This window comes from Choristoneura fumiferana, chromosome 16 (genome assembly GCF_025370935.1).
Source record: "Choristoneura fumiferana chromosome 16, NRCan_CFum_1, whole genome shotgun sequence".
NCBI lineage: Eukaryota > Metazoa > Arthropoda > Insecta > Lepidoptera > Tortricidae > Choristoneura > Choristoneura fumiferana.
In genome coordinates this window covers 20,104,975-20,122,723 of record NC_133487.1, presented here as the reverse complement: position 1 = coordinate 20,122,723, position 17,749 = coordinate 20,104,975, and the positions used below count along the sequence as shown (strand labels likewise).

The 17,749-nt window shown below is 37.5% G+C and overlaps 1 protein-coding gene across 1 annotated transcript in view; it reads left to right on the top strand.

Moving 5' to 3' along the window:
* The window catches only part of LOC141436617 (uncharacterized), a 26,905-nt gene extending 10,818 nt beyond the window's left edge, over nt 1-16,087 (top strand). The window contains exons 5-13 of the mRNA XM_074099609.1: nt 7,063-7,089; nt 7,839-7,865; nt 8,800-8,826; nt 9,633-9,659; nt 11,852-11,878; nt 13,311-13,337; nt 13,452-13,478; nt 14,246-14,272; nt 15,868-16,087. Coding sequence (XP_073955710.1) covers nt 7,063-7,089; nt 7,839-7,865; nt 8,800-8,826; nt 9,633-9,659; nt 11,852-11,878; nt 13,311-13,337; nt 13,452-13,478; nt 14,246-14,272; nt 15,868-16,026 — 375 coding nt within the window. The 3' untranslated portion in view covers nt 16,027-16,087. The remainder of the gene's footprint in view (nt 1-7,062; nt 7,090-7,838; nt 7,866-8,799; nt 8,827-9,632; nt 9,660-11,851; nt 11,879-13,310; nt 13,338-13,451; nt 13,479-14,245; nt 14,273-15,867) is intronic.
* Nucleotides 16,088-17,749: the final 1,662 nt, after the last annotated feature.

Genomic DNA, 17,749 nt, shown 5'->3' with positions numbered 1-17,749 from the left:
CACGAAAAAATATTACCTGTAGCTAAAAAATCATAAGGATTATTTTTGCTAAATAACATAGTGTCAGAAATAAAGGGAAGACCATTAGGGGTTTGCTAAGACAATTTTTCGATTCAGTGATGTGTTTGCGAAATATCCAACTTTAAAGTGCGAATATTCATTAAAATCTAGCGTCCTCCCCCCTCTAAAATCTAAACTGGTGGGTGGAAAAATTTGAAAAAATTCAGGATGGTAGTAAGCATATCAAACTTTCAAGGAAAACTATAGCGGCCAAGTTTGCTTCAGCATTATTAGTAGTTTATGAGTAAATAGCAGCCTAAGGTATAAAATATACCTAAAGTGGAAAGATTCCGTATAAAATACGAAATCCTTAGAAAAATATTACTTAATTTTTTCGTAATGGCTACCGAACCCTATTTTGGGCGTGTCCGACACGCTCTTGGCCTGTTTTTTTACATCTACGTACGCCCTATCTAATCATACAACTGCGGTAAAGTAATTGTTCGTAAAAAGTACAAAAGGCTTTCAAACAATTTTTATTATTATTATTATTATTAGTTATCCACGTCAATATATTTGATCATTACCAAACTCAAAAATTTTACTTCCCGATTTCTGTATCAAAGTATTTTACGCTTATCTTTTCCGTTTTTTTTTAAAGAAAACTATATTTTATGGTAGGCAAAATCACCTTTACTTTGGTCCATTTTGCCCGAGCCCAGTATTCGCAAAACTCAGATCATTCCTATGTAAGAGTACATAAAGTGCGTATTCCGAATGGGCGTATAAACATAAAATCAACCCATAAAACTTGATTGTGGTCATCCTCGGGCACTGAGATTAGTTTTTAATCAATTTCTGCATCAATTATGCTGTCTGATAATAAATTAACTTCAATGTTGAATAAGTTGCTGTCAGAACACCATGCCGCGCGTGCCAATACTGTTATTATTATCGTTAATGCTTGTGAGTTCTTCAATTATGTTAATAGTTGTTTGAAACAAAGATTATCTTAGTAATTAATATAATTATATTAAAAAGGGTTGATTGATTTCATATTTTCAGACAACAAGCTACTGTTTCAATATCTTTGATATTTTCAAAGATTTGTCATCATCAGGACCAGGAGTAAGTTTATTTCTCTGAATATGGCACAATTCTATAATTATTCTAAGTATTCAATAATTATTAAAAATTAATCAAATGCCGAAATCATGTCTCTTGAAAATACCATTCAAAAGTATGGAAGTTGTCTACATTTAAGTGTTTTAGCTTGTTGTATTTAAAAGGGCGTCAAATACATGACTCGCCCGGGGTGTCTATTCATTTGGAATCATGATAGAGAAAGTAGTATCGGCGATTCCCGTGGGATATAAAGAGATGGCACTACTTTTTCAGTACCGTGCGCCGTTGCGTTTTCGCTGCAGAGGCATAATAATATCTAAACTTCTTAAACTTTGATCTGCACGACGCAGCAACGTGCCCGACTCAGGCACCGCATTGTTCCACGTTAGAGCTTGTTCACACTAGCGGTTTCACGGCGGAGCGGAAAACGCGGCGTGCACGCCTCGTGCACGCGATGAGCACGCTGCGATATCGCCGCCTGTATGCCGCCGCGGTGCCGGCGATCAAGCTACATACGGTCACTGTATTGTAGGCGGGATACTGTCGGTATGCTTTCAGTATAAAATAGTACTTAGAATCTTGCAGAAACGTTTCTGCCGTCGCGAGATAATGTCGTCGGAAGAAAATACAATAGCGTGTTACAATTTTCTCTGCAAGATTCTGTTGTTTTATTAACCGACGAAAATAATGGAGGAAGTTCTCAAGTCGACGCGTATATATACGAGTCAGGAAGGGGGCGCCACCATCAAGGTTTTGCCCCGGTTCAAAAAAAACGTAGATCCGGTATTTTTTGACCACGCATAACGTTTTACAGTTGTCCGATATATATCATTATTTTTTTATTGGAAAGCGTATGCCCCGAGGGTGGTAACATAAAAAAATCGAAAAAAAATCGTACCCGAACCAGCACGCCGCAGTCACAGATGATGTGGTGGAATATGTGTGCTGAGGGTGTCCCAGCTTGCAGTCGCATTACTACGTGCACTTCAGCTCGTTTGTAGTGCACGCCGGCTGCTGATGGGGACCATCGCGGGTGCTGCCTTCAGGTCGAAAGACGTCGTATTCCGACGGTTCCGGGGCACCATTCCGCAGATGAATGCAACTAACAGGGACGGTGACTCAATGGAGTCACGACGTTTTGTCATCTAATTAGTTTTAAATTATTATTGATTATGTATGTTAGTCTGTAACTCTATAAGGTATTTATTGTACGGGTAAAGTTGCCCAAAATAAATGAATTTATTAACCACCACTTGCCGTTTAGTGATGTGGCCAGCCCTAAAAGGAAAGTCGTTGCTTTAATAATCAGTTGATTATGTTATATCTAGTGCAACAAAACGGTAAGTACAATAATAATTATACAAAAATGGAGAGTACACGTGCCGTAGGGCATCGGCGTTAGTATTTTTTTCCCGCCCCCTCTCTCTTTCTCTCTTCTCAAGTCCAACCAAAGCAACTACAGGTCTGTTGGGCTAAGTCCAACAGTGGACGTCCTACGATATAAAATGATAAGATAACACATAAATTCAGTACATTTTACATATAAACATAAGTGTCTATCAAGCTTAACTAGGTATTCGGTATAATATAGGTACCTCTCCTTGCAGTCGAGTAAAAAAAAAGTAAAGTATAAAGTTTTTCGGCTCGATTTATTTGTGTGTCTGCACAAATGTAGGCTGCAGTATTTAGTACGTTTTGTGTGGTTCCACAGCAAAAATGGCAAAAACGGAACCCTTACAGTTTCGCCATGTCCATGTGTCCGTCCGTCCGCGGCTTAGCTTATAGTCTATTAGTGACAGAAAACTGTAATTTTACATGGATATATGTACAATTATGCCGACAAAATGTTAAATGGAAATTCCGTACAAAATGCAATCTCTTTACAAAAAAAACTTGTTTTTATCGGAAATAAAATATATAGTAACAAACATAAACCAAGTTAAGATTGGTTTTTGGAATCTTTTTGTATTTTTATTTAAATTCCAAACTTTTACTTTTACGGTCATCTGTAAAACCGAAATTGAAATACAAACTGAAATATAGATGCACAGAAAAAACAGAAAAATGAGACCATCACTGGGAATCGAACCCAGGTCCTCGGTAATCCGTACCGCGTGCTATACCGCTACACCACTGATGGACCTGGGTTCGATTCCCAGTGATGGTCTTATTTTTCTGTTTTTTCTGTGCATCTATATTTCAGTTTGTATTTTCAATAAACCAAGTGTTCAAATAACAACACATTGGAGAGTGCGGCACTGATGTAGGCGATGGCGGTACGGGGACAAGCACAGTTATATATACATTATTTATATTATTATTATTGTTAGCCTATGTCCCACTGCTGAGCAAAGGCCTCCTTCCAATACTTCCACTGCTCTCTGTCCCCTGCATACAAGGGCCAGTCCTTCAAGGAAGTCCAGTTCATTTCGGCATCGCCGTCTAGGTCTGCCAGGTCGCCTTTTCGAGTTGGTGGGCATCCACTCGGTGGTTATCTTGGCCCACAACTCGTCTGGCTCGCGGCAAACTTGGCCAGCCCAGTCCCACTTAGGACGCCGTTCGACCTACATCAGTGATTTGGGTCATGGAGCGCAGGGCGGTGTTCCAGATCCGATCCACGAGTTTTAAACCTAGCATGCTGCGCTCCATGGCTCGCTGGCTAACCCCGATTTTGAACTTTAGAGCTTCTGTCAAGGACCATGTTTGAGCACCGTAGGTGAGAGTTGGTAGTACGCACATATCCATGACCTTCCTTTTTAAGGAAATTGGGAAGTTATATGTATATACAAAATAGATACACGTAGGTAGTCATAGTTTAAGTTCTATTTTTATTTTTTATTATTCCATATTATTATAATACGTGTAATAAATTCATTTATAAATTACACATAGTAAAACAATCACATATTAAAATGAGGTATACAAGGATTTTTCATAACGGCTACGGAACACTATCCTGGATGTGTTCAACACGCTCTTGACCTTTTTTAATCACTATGGGTACTAAGCAATGGACAAAATACTTATAGGTATGTATGCAAAGATTAATTAATATTTAATACATATTATAACATTTGTGTCTGCCTGCCGGAATTTTAACTAAGTATTATGAATGTCCAGACGTTCGTAGTTATCATTCTTAAGTGCGTACCTTGTTACATGTTTCACCTTCTTTAACGTGTGTTATAAGTAACAACATACTTAAAAGTTGGCGAAACACGAAAATATCTATTAAAAAACTTAATTTTCATTTCAGTGTACTGAACCGTATTGCGAAGCTTATGTAAGATTGCACGATTGATTATTTTGTTAGACATTTACGAGTAAGTTAAATTAATAAGCCCTTTTACATATATAGGTACCGTGAACTGCTTCAACTTTGCCCTCTGGCCCCAACATTGCCTGATTCAATTTAGAGTCGATAACTAGCACCCTTCTAGGTTTTTAAACTTTTATCCCCCCGTAATAATAATTCCCGTGTAGATAAAAGTTTAAAACCTAAAAGAGTGCTAAGTTATCGACTCTAAATCGAATCAGGCAATGTTGGGGCCAGAAAGCAAAGTTGAAGCAGTTTACGGTACTCACCTGAAACCGGAATTTTCGTAGATCAGGGTTATATGTTTTTTCCCTTTTAATAAGTTAGCCCATAAGTTTGTAGATTTTTATGAAACTCGTTTACAGGTCGTGTCGTAAACCTATGTGAACGAAAACTTTTAACCGGTACATGCATAGACGAGATATGGGGGTAGTTAACTTTATGAAATACACTGGAGTGAAGCTGCGGGTACCCCCAGCTATTAAATAATGTATATCGTACTCAATCAGAACTAGTATTTATTGCTGGAATTATCACGTCGTTTCTACCACATTGCAATAACAACAACCTGCGACAACTGACTTTGACACAGCCATGTGGTTGAAAGAGGTGATTTTACAATAAACCATGGGGATTTAAATTCAGGTTCAATTCTACTCGCATAACTAAGCTTTTTTTTTTTTTATTCGACTGGATGGCAAACAAGCAAGTGGGTCTCCTGATGGTAAGAGATCACCACCGCCCATAAACGTCTACAACACCAGGGGTATTGCAGACGCGTTGCCAACCTAGAGGCCTAAGATGGGATACGTCACGCATAACTAAGCTACTTTTCTTTTTTGAACATGAAACTACCGTGAGACTCACTCATATTAAATGATATTGTAACGGATAACTCACGTCTTAAACCGAGTGTGTGCGTGTTGCGGCAGCCGCCGAGTCGCGTGCTCCTGAGAAGAAGGGCTACGAAATAGCCCGAAACATGTCGAGCTAAACTCGGTTTAAGACGTGAGTTATCCGTTAAAATATCATTTAGGTAATACTTTTCTTATTTTCAAATAACTTGAATTAAGATTATTTGTTAATTCCCAAAGATTAATAATTAAATCAATGTACATATTTACATGGTCGTGATGGCGGACATGGTGGTGTTATCGCTTCTCTTGGTACGGGGGCATTCAAATAGTTTTGATCATATTTTTAAAAAGTTTTAGAACCTAGCTTAATTATGTGAGTAGAATCGAACCTTGAATTTATCCCTTTGAACGCCACGGTCGGCAAAACGCGACAACTAAAATCGTGCCATAGGTGCCATATCGGCAATTCGTGGCAAATATGGAACGATTTTCAGTTTTTTTTTTGTCGTCTGTGGCCGACCATGTTGTCCAAAGGGAGTGCCATGGTCAGAGACTCCCTGAATAGTGATCCTAATTAGGTAAGTCCCGATATTATAATATTAGTTACGAGTGAGAATCGCAACAATTTAAAACACCAAATTATAATGGTTCAATTCTCAGTTTCTTATTTTAAACATTGATTTAAATGTTTGGAGAGGAAGCGTGAATGGGAACGTTGGGAGAGGAAGGCCTAGACGAACGTACCACGATCAAATCGGGGACGTTCTGAAGAAAGGTCGGGTCAGGAGTACTCTAAACCGACGTGCATGCATGAAAAGATTGATGAATGTAGAGGAAGCGAGAGTTGTATGCCAGAATCGTAGCAAGTGGAAGGATGTAGTCTCTGCCTGCCCCGTTGGGAAAGAGGCGTGATTTTATAAAAAAAAAAAATGTTTTTTCGCTATAGTGTTCTAGTTCAAATTCCCAGACTCTTCGTAGTTGCACATTATTATTCAGTCATCATAGTTAAGTATATAACGGTGCTCATAAATACAAGCAAAAATAGCAGTTGCTATACGTCCCGGTACCGGACCTGTACTGGGCAATGAAAAGAGGCAGCGGAGCGGAGCGAGAGCGAGAAAGTAATACGGGGGGTTCTAAAAAAGACTGAAACATTTTGCCCAATTGATTCTGGGATTTTATTTGCCACTTGGATACATTTATTACTTGGGACCACTGTCAAACAGAGCTAAGTTTGATTTTGGTAAAAGCAATTTTGTTCTTATCATTTTGTCTTATACTTACGGTGGATAACTAGCATTTTCGTTACCGATTTTATACATTGTTTTTTTCAGTGCCAAGCGGATAATTGCAAAGCAAATGTGAGTGTACTTAGAATATTAATAAATATTATAGGTACTATTGTAATAGGAAATATGCATCGGACATACAAGTTTCATTTTAAGTAGTTTATCGCAACACTAAACTGGAAAATAAAACGAATGACGCAAAAATTAAGAATTTTTGTTGAAAAATAAAAGAAGAAAGCTTGCATGCATTTTTCATTTTTCTACAGAAAATAAATTTAGTATGGCCTTTGTACGGTCATTATGTCACGTGACGTCATATGATTTTTTTTTAAATATTATATTGAATACAACGTTAAACAGTAAATGACAGCTACATGAAACAAAAAAAATATTTAACCAACCCCTAATTAACGATGGAGAAATATTTATTTAATTTTCTGTCTTTGTCATCGTTTCACTCTTTTCTGTTTTTCAGTCTCATGGTGCCAATTCCAAGGCAGAGGTAAAATAAAACATTTATACACCCACCGTTATTTTGAATATACCTAGGTTTTAAATGGAGTTAGGTTGTTCTTAAGTTATGGGATTTTATGTAAAACAGGCAGGTTTAATTTATTAATATTATCTATTTAATATTGAACAGATTAGTTTGCACGAGCAAATAATAGAGGATACGAAAGGCTAACCAACGATCTAAGAATAAAAATAGTCAGGAAAAGTACAAAAATGACCCAACAAAAGTTGTGTCTGACTGAGCAGGCGGGGCTTAAAAATCATGTCCAGCGCGTCACTAACCAAACATTTTCCTTGCAAGGGATGACAAATCGTGTCGAGCGCGTCACTAACCAAACATTTTCCTTGCAAGTGATGACAAATCGTGTCCAGCGCGTCACTAACCAAACATTTTCCTTGCAAGTGATGACAAATCGTGTCCAGCGCGTCACTAACCAAACATTTTCCTTGCAAGTGATGACAAATCCCTGCGTACGTTTTCGTATTTAGGTATTATCATTGTGAATACCTATTATAATGCACAGGACCCTATCTACCAAGCTCAAGGTGCAATAGCCATATATCACGAAGTTCGATTTCTGACCTTCGTATGGCGCTTTTCCGCTTGCGCATATAATAGAGAGAGAGTTCAACCAGAGTATACTCCTCAGGGCCATCAGAGCTAAGTTCTATTATGGCAATTACGGTGGATAACTAGCATTATCACTACCTTTTTTACAAATGTGTAATTTTTTTTAGTGCAAAGGGGATAATTGCAAAGCAGATGTAAGTAAAATACCTACTTAGAATATTAATAAATATTATACTAATGTAATACGGACTAGGGGTTGTGGAGGTCAAGAGGGAAGGCCTTTGCCCAGCACTGGGACACTATACAGGCTACTTAAAAAAAGGGAATATGCATTGGGCATACATTTTCATTTTAAATATCTAGTTTATCGCAACACAAAACTGGAAAATAAAACAAATGACGCAAAATGACGCAAATCATTAATTTCTGCGGATTGGACTATGTACGGTTATTGTGTCACGTGACGTCATATGACAAATATTTTAAAATATATTAAATACAACGTAAAACAGTAAATGACAATTAAATTATATCTTTATATTAAATTATATGATATATTGTAGATAATATGTACATGAAAAAAAATGAAAATATATATTTAGCATTTTTAAAGAATCTGGCCGTATGACCATTCGAATTCTAAACTATTAGTTATTCTGTGGCTAAACACAGTCCTTAGCATTATCTATGGTAGATAAATTGAAAAAAGTGATCTGCAGGGCTACTACGAAATTCGAAATTCGTATCGTATCGCTGACTAATATTATTTAATACGAAAGTAAGAGGGACGGTACGATACGAACTTCGATTTTCGAATTTCTTATTAGACCCCCTATATTAACGGGTAGCCATTATTTTAATAAGTTGTTTTCTTAGTGTCTTTCTTTGGCCGAGCTTTGAAGTGCTTAAACACAAAATTATTTTATTTTTGCATTTTTTTTCCTCGCTATGTGATGAAAATTATTGTGTGTAGGTATCACGGGCCGTAAGGGGATTACAAACTCGAGCGTCGGGCTTATAAAATAGTCTCTCGTTAGTAATCCCCTTCTTACGCCCCTTAATGTAGGTACAATGTATACTATTTACTTTCTGTCTTTGTCATAGTTTCACGCTCCTCATTTTTTTCAGACTAACGGTGCAAAGTCCCAGTCGGAGGTAAAATAAAACGTTTATACACCCATCGTTATTTTGAATATACCTAATGGTGATTTTCCACCGGCGAGGCGAGACGAGACGAGAATTGAAATTGTATACATTCTCGCGCGCCCGCCGCGAGCCGTTGCGGGCGCCGCCATACAAATTTCAATTCTCGTCTCGTCTCGCCGGCCGGTTTTGTTCTAAATTTATGGGATTTTATATAAAACAGGCTGGTTTCATTTAGTACAAAGTAGGTTGTGCCAACAAGTAAGAGGATACGTTACGAAAAGCTAACCAACGCTCTAAGAATAAATAATAATGAGACAATATAATTGCGTTACAAAAATCACCCAGAAAAAGTCTTCTCTGAGCAGGCGTGGCTTAAAGCTTGTGTCCAACGCTTCATTAGCCCAACATTTTCCTTGCGTGATGAAAAATCCCTGCGTACGTTTTCGTATTTATTATCATTGTAACGCGCAGGACCCTATCTACCAAGCTAGAGGTACAATAGCCATACCTATATCAAGAACGATTTCTGACCTTCGTATGGCGCCGTTCTGTTGCTCACGCATTTAATACTCATACCTAGAGCAGTGAGTTCAGTTCAAGCAGAGTTCTTACTCAGGGCCATGCCCAGAGTTCATACTCTAAGGATGAACTCATATTGCGTTGGGGCCTGAGAGTCTGGTGGTGAAAGTTTTTCGTTTGTGTAAAGCAATTTTTATTTAGTCCATTCATATGGACCCTCGCAAAGTAACGCCTACCTATTTGATAAATTATTTAAAATCGGCAAGCTGTTTATGTACTAATAAGTTTTTATTTAGGCCAATGGTCAGAAAAGCGTTGCCTCGGTAAGTAAGATATACTATATTAAAACTGGGTTTATTTTAGGCTCAGAGTCACGCAACGAGCTATGGAGAGGGCTATGCTTGGAGTTTCTTTGCGCGATAGAATCCGGAATACGGAAATTTGTCGAAGAACTAAAGTCACTGGCATAGCTGGAAAAATATGCAAATTGAAGTGGCAATGGGCAGGCCACATCGCTCGAAGAACAGATAACCGTTGGGGGAGAAAAGTCCTCGAGTGGCGACCACGAACCGGAAGACGAAGCGTTGGCAGGCCTCCCAGTAGGTGGACTGACGACATCGTGAGAGTTGCGGGAAACTGGATGCAAGTGGCGAGTTATCGTTCATTGTGGCGTTCTAAGGGGGAGGCCTTTTGTCCAGCAGTGGACGTCTTCCGGCTGATGATGATGATGATGGGTTTATTTTGCAGATTTTTTTAAGGTTTCCCCTAATGTTTTAATATTTGAAAGTTGAAGTTGTAATTCGGATTAGATGGTCCTCTTAACAGAACGTTTTCGTTCACAAAATTTTAATGTCTACAATGTAAAAATAATTGGAGCATAACGTCCACAATTTAAAAGTTACTGTGTCCCCAAAGCACGGCAATGCCATTATTACTAAATGACCACAAGTTAACTGATGACGGGAGCAAAACATCCGTCATCATAATTGTACTCTACACAACAAACATAAATCTTTTATTCATGACCTAGCACTCTGCCACAATTAATCTTTAGGCCAAACATTTTTGAGTTTTTATGATTAATCAGTGAGTCCCGAATGGTACTCACCCGTGAGAATAAAGTACCTGATGCATTCGGGTAAAAAAAAGGAACCTTTTTTACCCAACTGGCGGCAAGTACTCTTTGGTACTAATGCATAATAATGTTTTATGGGCGATTTGTCTTCTTGATCACGATTGAAAGACGTTTTTATTTGCGGACGATTTGCTCGCTCCCGTGGTCGTTTTCGTTTACCGGACATTATACCTGAAAAATTAAATGCCCAAAGGACATTTTGCTCCAGGGACCCCACCAAATTATTAAGTTCCTATTATGGAAAAGAGGAGTTTTTGCTGTCTAATTTTTTATTTACACGTGGTGTCATGAAATTGTTTCCAAGGCACAGCACGCCTGTGGCCGTTATGCCGTCGCCTTATGTTTTTGAAATAATCATTAATCATGTATGTAAAGAAGAACATATGTGGTTTTCCCACTAATGTCGATAAGCCAAAGGCTACTAGAAACACAGGAAAGCTTAAAGTTTCATCTTACAGACTGGCTAAAACCAAAAAGTCGTTTCTGGGAAATTGCATACTTACAGGTGGTAGGACCTTGTGCAAGGTCCGCCCGGATTGCTACCACCATCTTGCTCGCTAATTCTGCCGTGAAGCAGCGATGCTTGCACTGTTGTGTTTCGGCGTGGAGAGTAAGACAGCCGGTGAAATTACTGGCACTTGAGGTATCACATCTTAGGCCTCTAGGTTGGCAACGCATCTGCAATACCCCTAGTGTTGCAGATAATTATGGGCGGTGGTGATCTCTTACCATCAAGAGACCCACTTGCTCGTTTGCCATCCAGTCAAATAAAAATAAAAAAACATCTATGGCGTATTATAAATAAAGTTAATGATTATATCATGGACAGGGATATTTGGAAATAATTCCGATCCGCATTAGCGATCCCTTCAAATAGCGAAAATAAATGTATTAAAAATAAAGTTGTGTTAAATACTTATGATGTATAGATATCATTTAATAATATTGTAAATCTGTTTAAAAAAATATACCTCGTTGAGTTTCTTGCCGGATTCTTCTCAGCAGAGGTTTTTTAATAAAGATATTTTGACTTTGACTTTGACTTTATTGCTATAGCCGTGCAGTGCTTATGACAAAAGGCCAGTACATATATCTGCATCCTGCATCCGACTTCACGGAGGCACAGCGACTCCCAAAACACGTTGTGGCAGTTCGTTCCAAGGACGTAATTTGTTTTTGTACGAGATTTTTGTGCCATATCAAACATTTTTTAATAAAGTTCTATGTCCGTGAATGTGCTGAATTTTTTTCTATTATATTTTTGCGCCTGATTAAACGTTTTTGAAAGCACAGTCTAATAATAAAATCTACTATAAAAGCGACAAAAAATACATTTAATTTTCTGCTATCATAGTTTCACTCAATTCCTTTTTTTTCCAGTGCATAGGTGCAAGTTGCAAGTCAGAGGTAAAGCTTTTGCACACCTTTATTGGGTTCCCGTAGCCAAAATGGCAAAAACGGAACCCTTATAGTTTCACCATGTCTGTCTGTCTGTCCGTCCGTCTGCGGCTATGCTCAGAGAGCTAGAAAGCTGTAATTTTGCATGGTAATATGTAGCAACTATTCCAACAAAACGGCAAAAAAAAATTAAAACAAAATGTTTTAGGGTACCTCCCTCCCATAGACGTAAAGTGGGGTTACTTTTTTTCTCGTCTAACCTTATAGTGTGGGGTATCGTTAAAATCACTACGAGTACGGGAGTGTGAAGACGATTTATCGAAAAAGCGATTCGTTTACGAAATATTCAACTTTAAATTAAGTACAATTTTTTGTTAAAATCGATCGTCTCCCCCTTGTTTTATTGTTTGTTTAAGATGGATACAATGTTTTCTTTTAACAGCTACGGTATCTTTTCCTGGGCGTGTCCGACACGCTCTTGGCCAGTTTTTTTTGTTGATTCCACTTCCCTCTATTATAATAAATGCGAAAGTTTGTAAGTCTGTTTGTTTATTTGCTTGTTTGTTTCTATGTTTATGTTATTAAATCACGTCTAAACCGCTAAACCAATTTAGATGAAAATCGGTATACAGATAGTTTGAGACCCGGGGAAGGACATAGGATAGTTTTTATCCCGGAAAGTTGCATAATTCCCGCGGGATAGGGAAAACCGTATTCTACGCGGACGGAGTCGCGTGTAACGGCTAGTAATATTAGACCCGGAGATGGTGACACTAAATATTAGATCATTTGTACCAGTATGGCGGTTCTTCAGGGGTCTAATTACCACCTAGTTCTTTTTTTATCGACTATCGGAAAATACAAGCATTTCTGTGGAACAAATCGTTCGACACTCGTTATTTATCCGACACGTTCGATTAACGCCCACGCGATTGGGCCGCCGGTACCAGCGCTATGACCATCATTTTCTTTTTTGTCATTCCGTAATTAGACCCCTGAAGAACCGCCATACTGGTACAAATGATCTAATATTTTGTGTCACCATCTCCGGGTCTATATTATTAATGTGAAAGTTTATAAGTCTGTTTCTTTGTTACCTCAACAATCACGTATAAACCGCTCTACCGATTTAGATAAAATACGGTATACAGATAGTTTAAGTCCCGGGAAAGGACATAGGATAGTTTTTATCCCGGAAAGTTGCAGTTCCTGCGGGATAGTGATAAACTAATTAAAGGCAGACGTATTCGCGGGTAACAGGCTCGGAAGTAACTAAACTTTACACGGAGTAAAAGTTTTCTTGATTTATGGGTTTACAGACGTAGAATATCTATTAATAAAATAAAGTAGGCTATCGTTCGGAAAATAGATGATACGAAAGACCGACCTTCACCCGTCTGTTTGTCGCAAAAATATTGGAAGCATTTTATTTTTATTTCAGTGTTCTGGTCAAAACTGTGAAGCAAACGTAAGTGTTTGCGGCTCTACTTATATACATAGATATTAAAAATGCCTTATTTTATTTACATTTTAACATCAATTTCATTTTCTGTCTTGACAAGAGATAATTTTTTTTTTTTAGTGCTTTGGGGCAAGTTGCAAGTCAGAGGTAAAATGAAGCTGTTGCACCCCTTTATTTTGAATATCACTCAGTATACTTGGTTTGTATAGGTATTTGGGCCAATCAACTTTTTTATCGACACTAATCTGTCTGCGACATTTTACAAGCAATTGCAGATTTTTGTAAGTAAACATATTTTTTCTGTAATTTAATAGATGGTGTACATTAATATATGCCATTCCTACGTAAGTTCAACCTATTAAACCGTAAAATATCTTGTTGGAAGTACGATTTTATGGTAACGCCAAAGACAATATTTTGGTAACGCCAAAGACAATTTTGGTAACGCAGGAGACGCCCAAAGTGTCGGTAAAATAGTTGATTGGCCCATTTAACTAAATGCCAACAAACTTCAGCTGCGAGATTTGGTACATTCAAGAATTTGAAACATTTTACTTATCTGTCACTGTAATACAAGCTAGACTAGCTTATTTCAATACAGAAATGTAAATGTTTAGATAGTTTAATGGGGAAATTTCAATACGTTAGACACCAACTGACGTTGTTTTGTTTAAATTTAGTTACATACCTATCCAAACCAAGTATAGGCTTAACATGGAGTTTAATTGTATGTATGTACAGTGCTGGACGAAATAAATCATACATTTGCACAAAAAGCATATTGTCTTATAAAACTTTTTTGTATTTTTCGTCACATTGTACTGGAATTTTTGAATTCGGTTAAAAATGCGCGCTTGCTTTGTACTACTGTTATTTTACTAAGAAAGTTTAATGTAAACATTATTTAATTTCAGTGTTTTGGTGAAAACTGTGAAGTAAAAGTTAGTTTGCTTTCCTTTAATATAGACAATAGGTACATATAAAAAGTGCCTTAACTTATACAGCGTGTATATTTGATACTACCTCAAACTTTAAGGGTAGTTAGTGAAGGCACGTTTTATTGTGTTTTAGTAAAAAAAATTAGACTTATTATTTTCCTTGTAAAATTAATTAGCACGCAATGTATCTACGTGATACTACTTTGTTTTTGTTCAAAACGTCGCACTTGTTAACGTGACAGCTGTCACAAAACGCTTCTCTCTCATCAAATTATTGTACGCATTACATTACTCCTCGAAAATATTTCAAAAATTCATTACGCTTTGGTAGTTAATTCTAAATTAGAAATTTGTTTTGATATCGGGTCACAGCACTTAAATCTTCGTCTGGTTACAGTTTGAGGTAGTATCAAAAATACACGCTTTTACGAGACGCCCTAAGTGAATGATGCGTCTGCGGTGGTGAGTTCTGAGGCGTTTTAAGTTTTAAACATATAGAATAATGCAAAAATCAATAGTGTCAAAATAAATCTCAGTCGCTAAATAAATCAGCAAATTATCGCAGTGCGTTAAATTAAATAAAACACCGAAATTTCTATCCACCTTTTGGATCTAATGAATCTGCTGGTTGCGTACATCCACGCCGCCGCTCAAAAATCGCTAACTACCAAGATAAATCAACGAGTAGGTATTAACGTAAACACTAGTTTGAAAAGCAAACCGTTAAAAAAATTATGCAAGAGTCGCGACAATGTGTTTTAATGTCTCAAATAAAAAATAAATAAATGTGTCTCTCTCTCTCTCTTTCTCAATGCGGTAGCGTTTCTTAGACGGTGTGCTTGATCATCAAAGCTGTTTTGCGCCCTTGTCAAATACCGGGTGTGGCCTGTAATATGAGCAAATAATTGAAACATAGATCATACTCGTCAAACTGAACAACATTAGTTCAGTGACTTAAATAGGTAATTCGATTTTTTTATTTTTTTATTAGGCACTTTTTAAAGTTTATTCGAAGAAGTAATGTAAAGCCATATGTTTGATGTTTGTAGCGTGAGAGGCGACGTCAGTTGTGTTCTAGGATAGCGTACATAGCAGTATTTAATTTGTATGAAAAAGGAAAAATCTAAAGACTCCATTATTTTTAAAAGTCGCTGAACTAATGTTGTTCAGTTTAACTAGTACGATATATATTTGAATTATTTGGACGTATTAAAAGCCACACCATAGGCGTTTAGTTCCCGATTCGCCGGATTATTGTTTCGCCGGGTTATTGTTTCGTTGGATTATTGTTTCGTCGATAATTTCATGATATGCAATCAAATCAATTAAGTAGGTATGTAAAAAAAGGCCAAGATTCAATTAAAATTTGAACAGGTTATAGCAATTATCATAATATATATCCAAGTCCACCTTTCATTTAATCTATGAGTAAAGCCACAATTTTTCTAAAACTAAAACATTCGATCGAAACAAGAATCCGTCGAAACAAGAATTCGATGAAACAAGAATCCGGAAAATCGGAAAATAACCGGTTTAACGTTACTACAAATACGATTTCTTACGCAGGACCGGCTCAAACAACTGTTTTCTTTTTTCAGTGTAAAGGCGCAAATTGCAAGGAAATAGTCAAACAGAGTCCCAGAGGCCATCGAGAGGCAGAAGAACGTGGATATCTCTCGAATATCTACAATAAATTGAAATCTTTGTCGCTCGGCCACGTGCTGAGGGATGGGCCAATCTATATGGCTATCCTTTAAATTCAACGATTACACCATTGTGATTGCAAAAAATGTAAAAAAAGTTTATCGTAAACTGTAACATTTGATGTTTTATTATTACTTAATTCATCATATCAACCATACAACGTCCACTGTGGGACGCAGGCCTCGCCCATGGACATCCAGTTGCTTCGGTTGGAAGTTGACGGTTGGAAGCTTTCGTCCATGTCGTTGGTGAACGTCCTACTCTGCGCTTTCCGAGCCGCGGTCTCCATTCGAAAACTTGTATGAAACGTTTAATTTTAAATACCTAATATTTTTTTTTGTTGGAAAACACTTCAATGTCTCAAAGTCGAGTGCAATAATAAAAAAAAGTTTAGGTAACTCCAAAGCCACGGAAATAAGTAATAAAAACCGGCCAAGTGCGATTCGGACTCGCGCACGAAGGGTTCCGTACCACAATCTATACAACATTAGACATTAGCAAAAAAAACAAGTTTGTTGTATGGGAGCCCCCCTTAAATATATATTTTATTTTAATTCAATTATTTATTTTTAAATTGATTATACAACTAAATACTCTGTGAATATTTCAAGTGTCTACCTGTTGCCGTTATTAATATCGAGCAAAAAACGGCAAAAAAAACACTTTTATTGTATGGGAGCCCCCCTTAAAACTTATTTTATTCTGTTTATAGTATTTGTTATTGTAGCGGCCACAATAATACATAATCTGTGAAAATTTCCAGTGCCTAACTTTTACGGCTTCAGAGATAGAGCCCTATGGACGGACGGACAGACAGACAGACAGCGGAGTCTCAGTAATAGGGTCCCGTTAGCACCCTTTGGGTACGGAACCCTAAAAACTAAGAAAGAAGTAAAGATTTGTTGCGAGGAATGTATTTATCATGAACCAATAGGAACGCTTCATTTACCTCGCCTCGCTTCGCTCGACTGTTTCCACCAGAGCTGTGCTGTGCGAGGGTAGGCAAATGAAGCGTTTCTATTGTTTCGTGAAAAACTCATTCCTCGCAACACATCTTCGCACATCTTTGGTGGAAACGCTGCTTAATCCGGCTAATTGTGAACTATATCGAAAATACAAACTGAAATAAAGATGCACAGAAAAACCAGAAAAATAAGACCAGCGCTAGCACGGAATGCCGAGGACCTGGGTTCGATTCCCAGCGCTGGTCTTATTTTTCTGGTTTTTCTGTGCATCTTTATTTCAGTTTGTATTTTCGATATAGGTTTTACGGGATGACCGTAAAAGTAACAAAAAATTTGGAATTGAAATAAAAAATACAAAAAGATTCCAAAACACCAATCTTAATTGTGAACTGTGGCTCATAAATCCCGATTCACGATGGACGTAGTGCCACGATGGTTCAAGTGACTGATTTGATTACACACACACCTACAACATTTCGTGTTATGACAGCAGGGTTTTGACATTTACTCATTCACTTCAGCTGTCGTGGCACTATCTATAGCTACTTGTAAAGTAGGTGCCTATTATAGTCACTCCTGCTGCTGCTGGTTAATGAGGCTGAAGCATCCACTTCAAACAAATCAGTAGAAAGCACACACAGAATCATAACTAGGTAGATTTATTTATCGTTGTGATATGAATGTATGGAAACTCTTTATTGTACAAAATAAATAGACAAACAAAATTGACAATTGTACAATTGAAAAATTTCAAAATTGTACAAAAGGCGAAGTTATCCCCTATAAAAGTGATTTTCCACCGGCGAGGCGA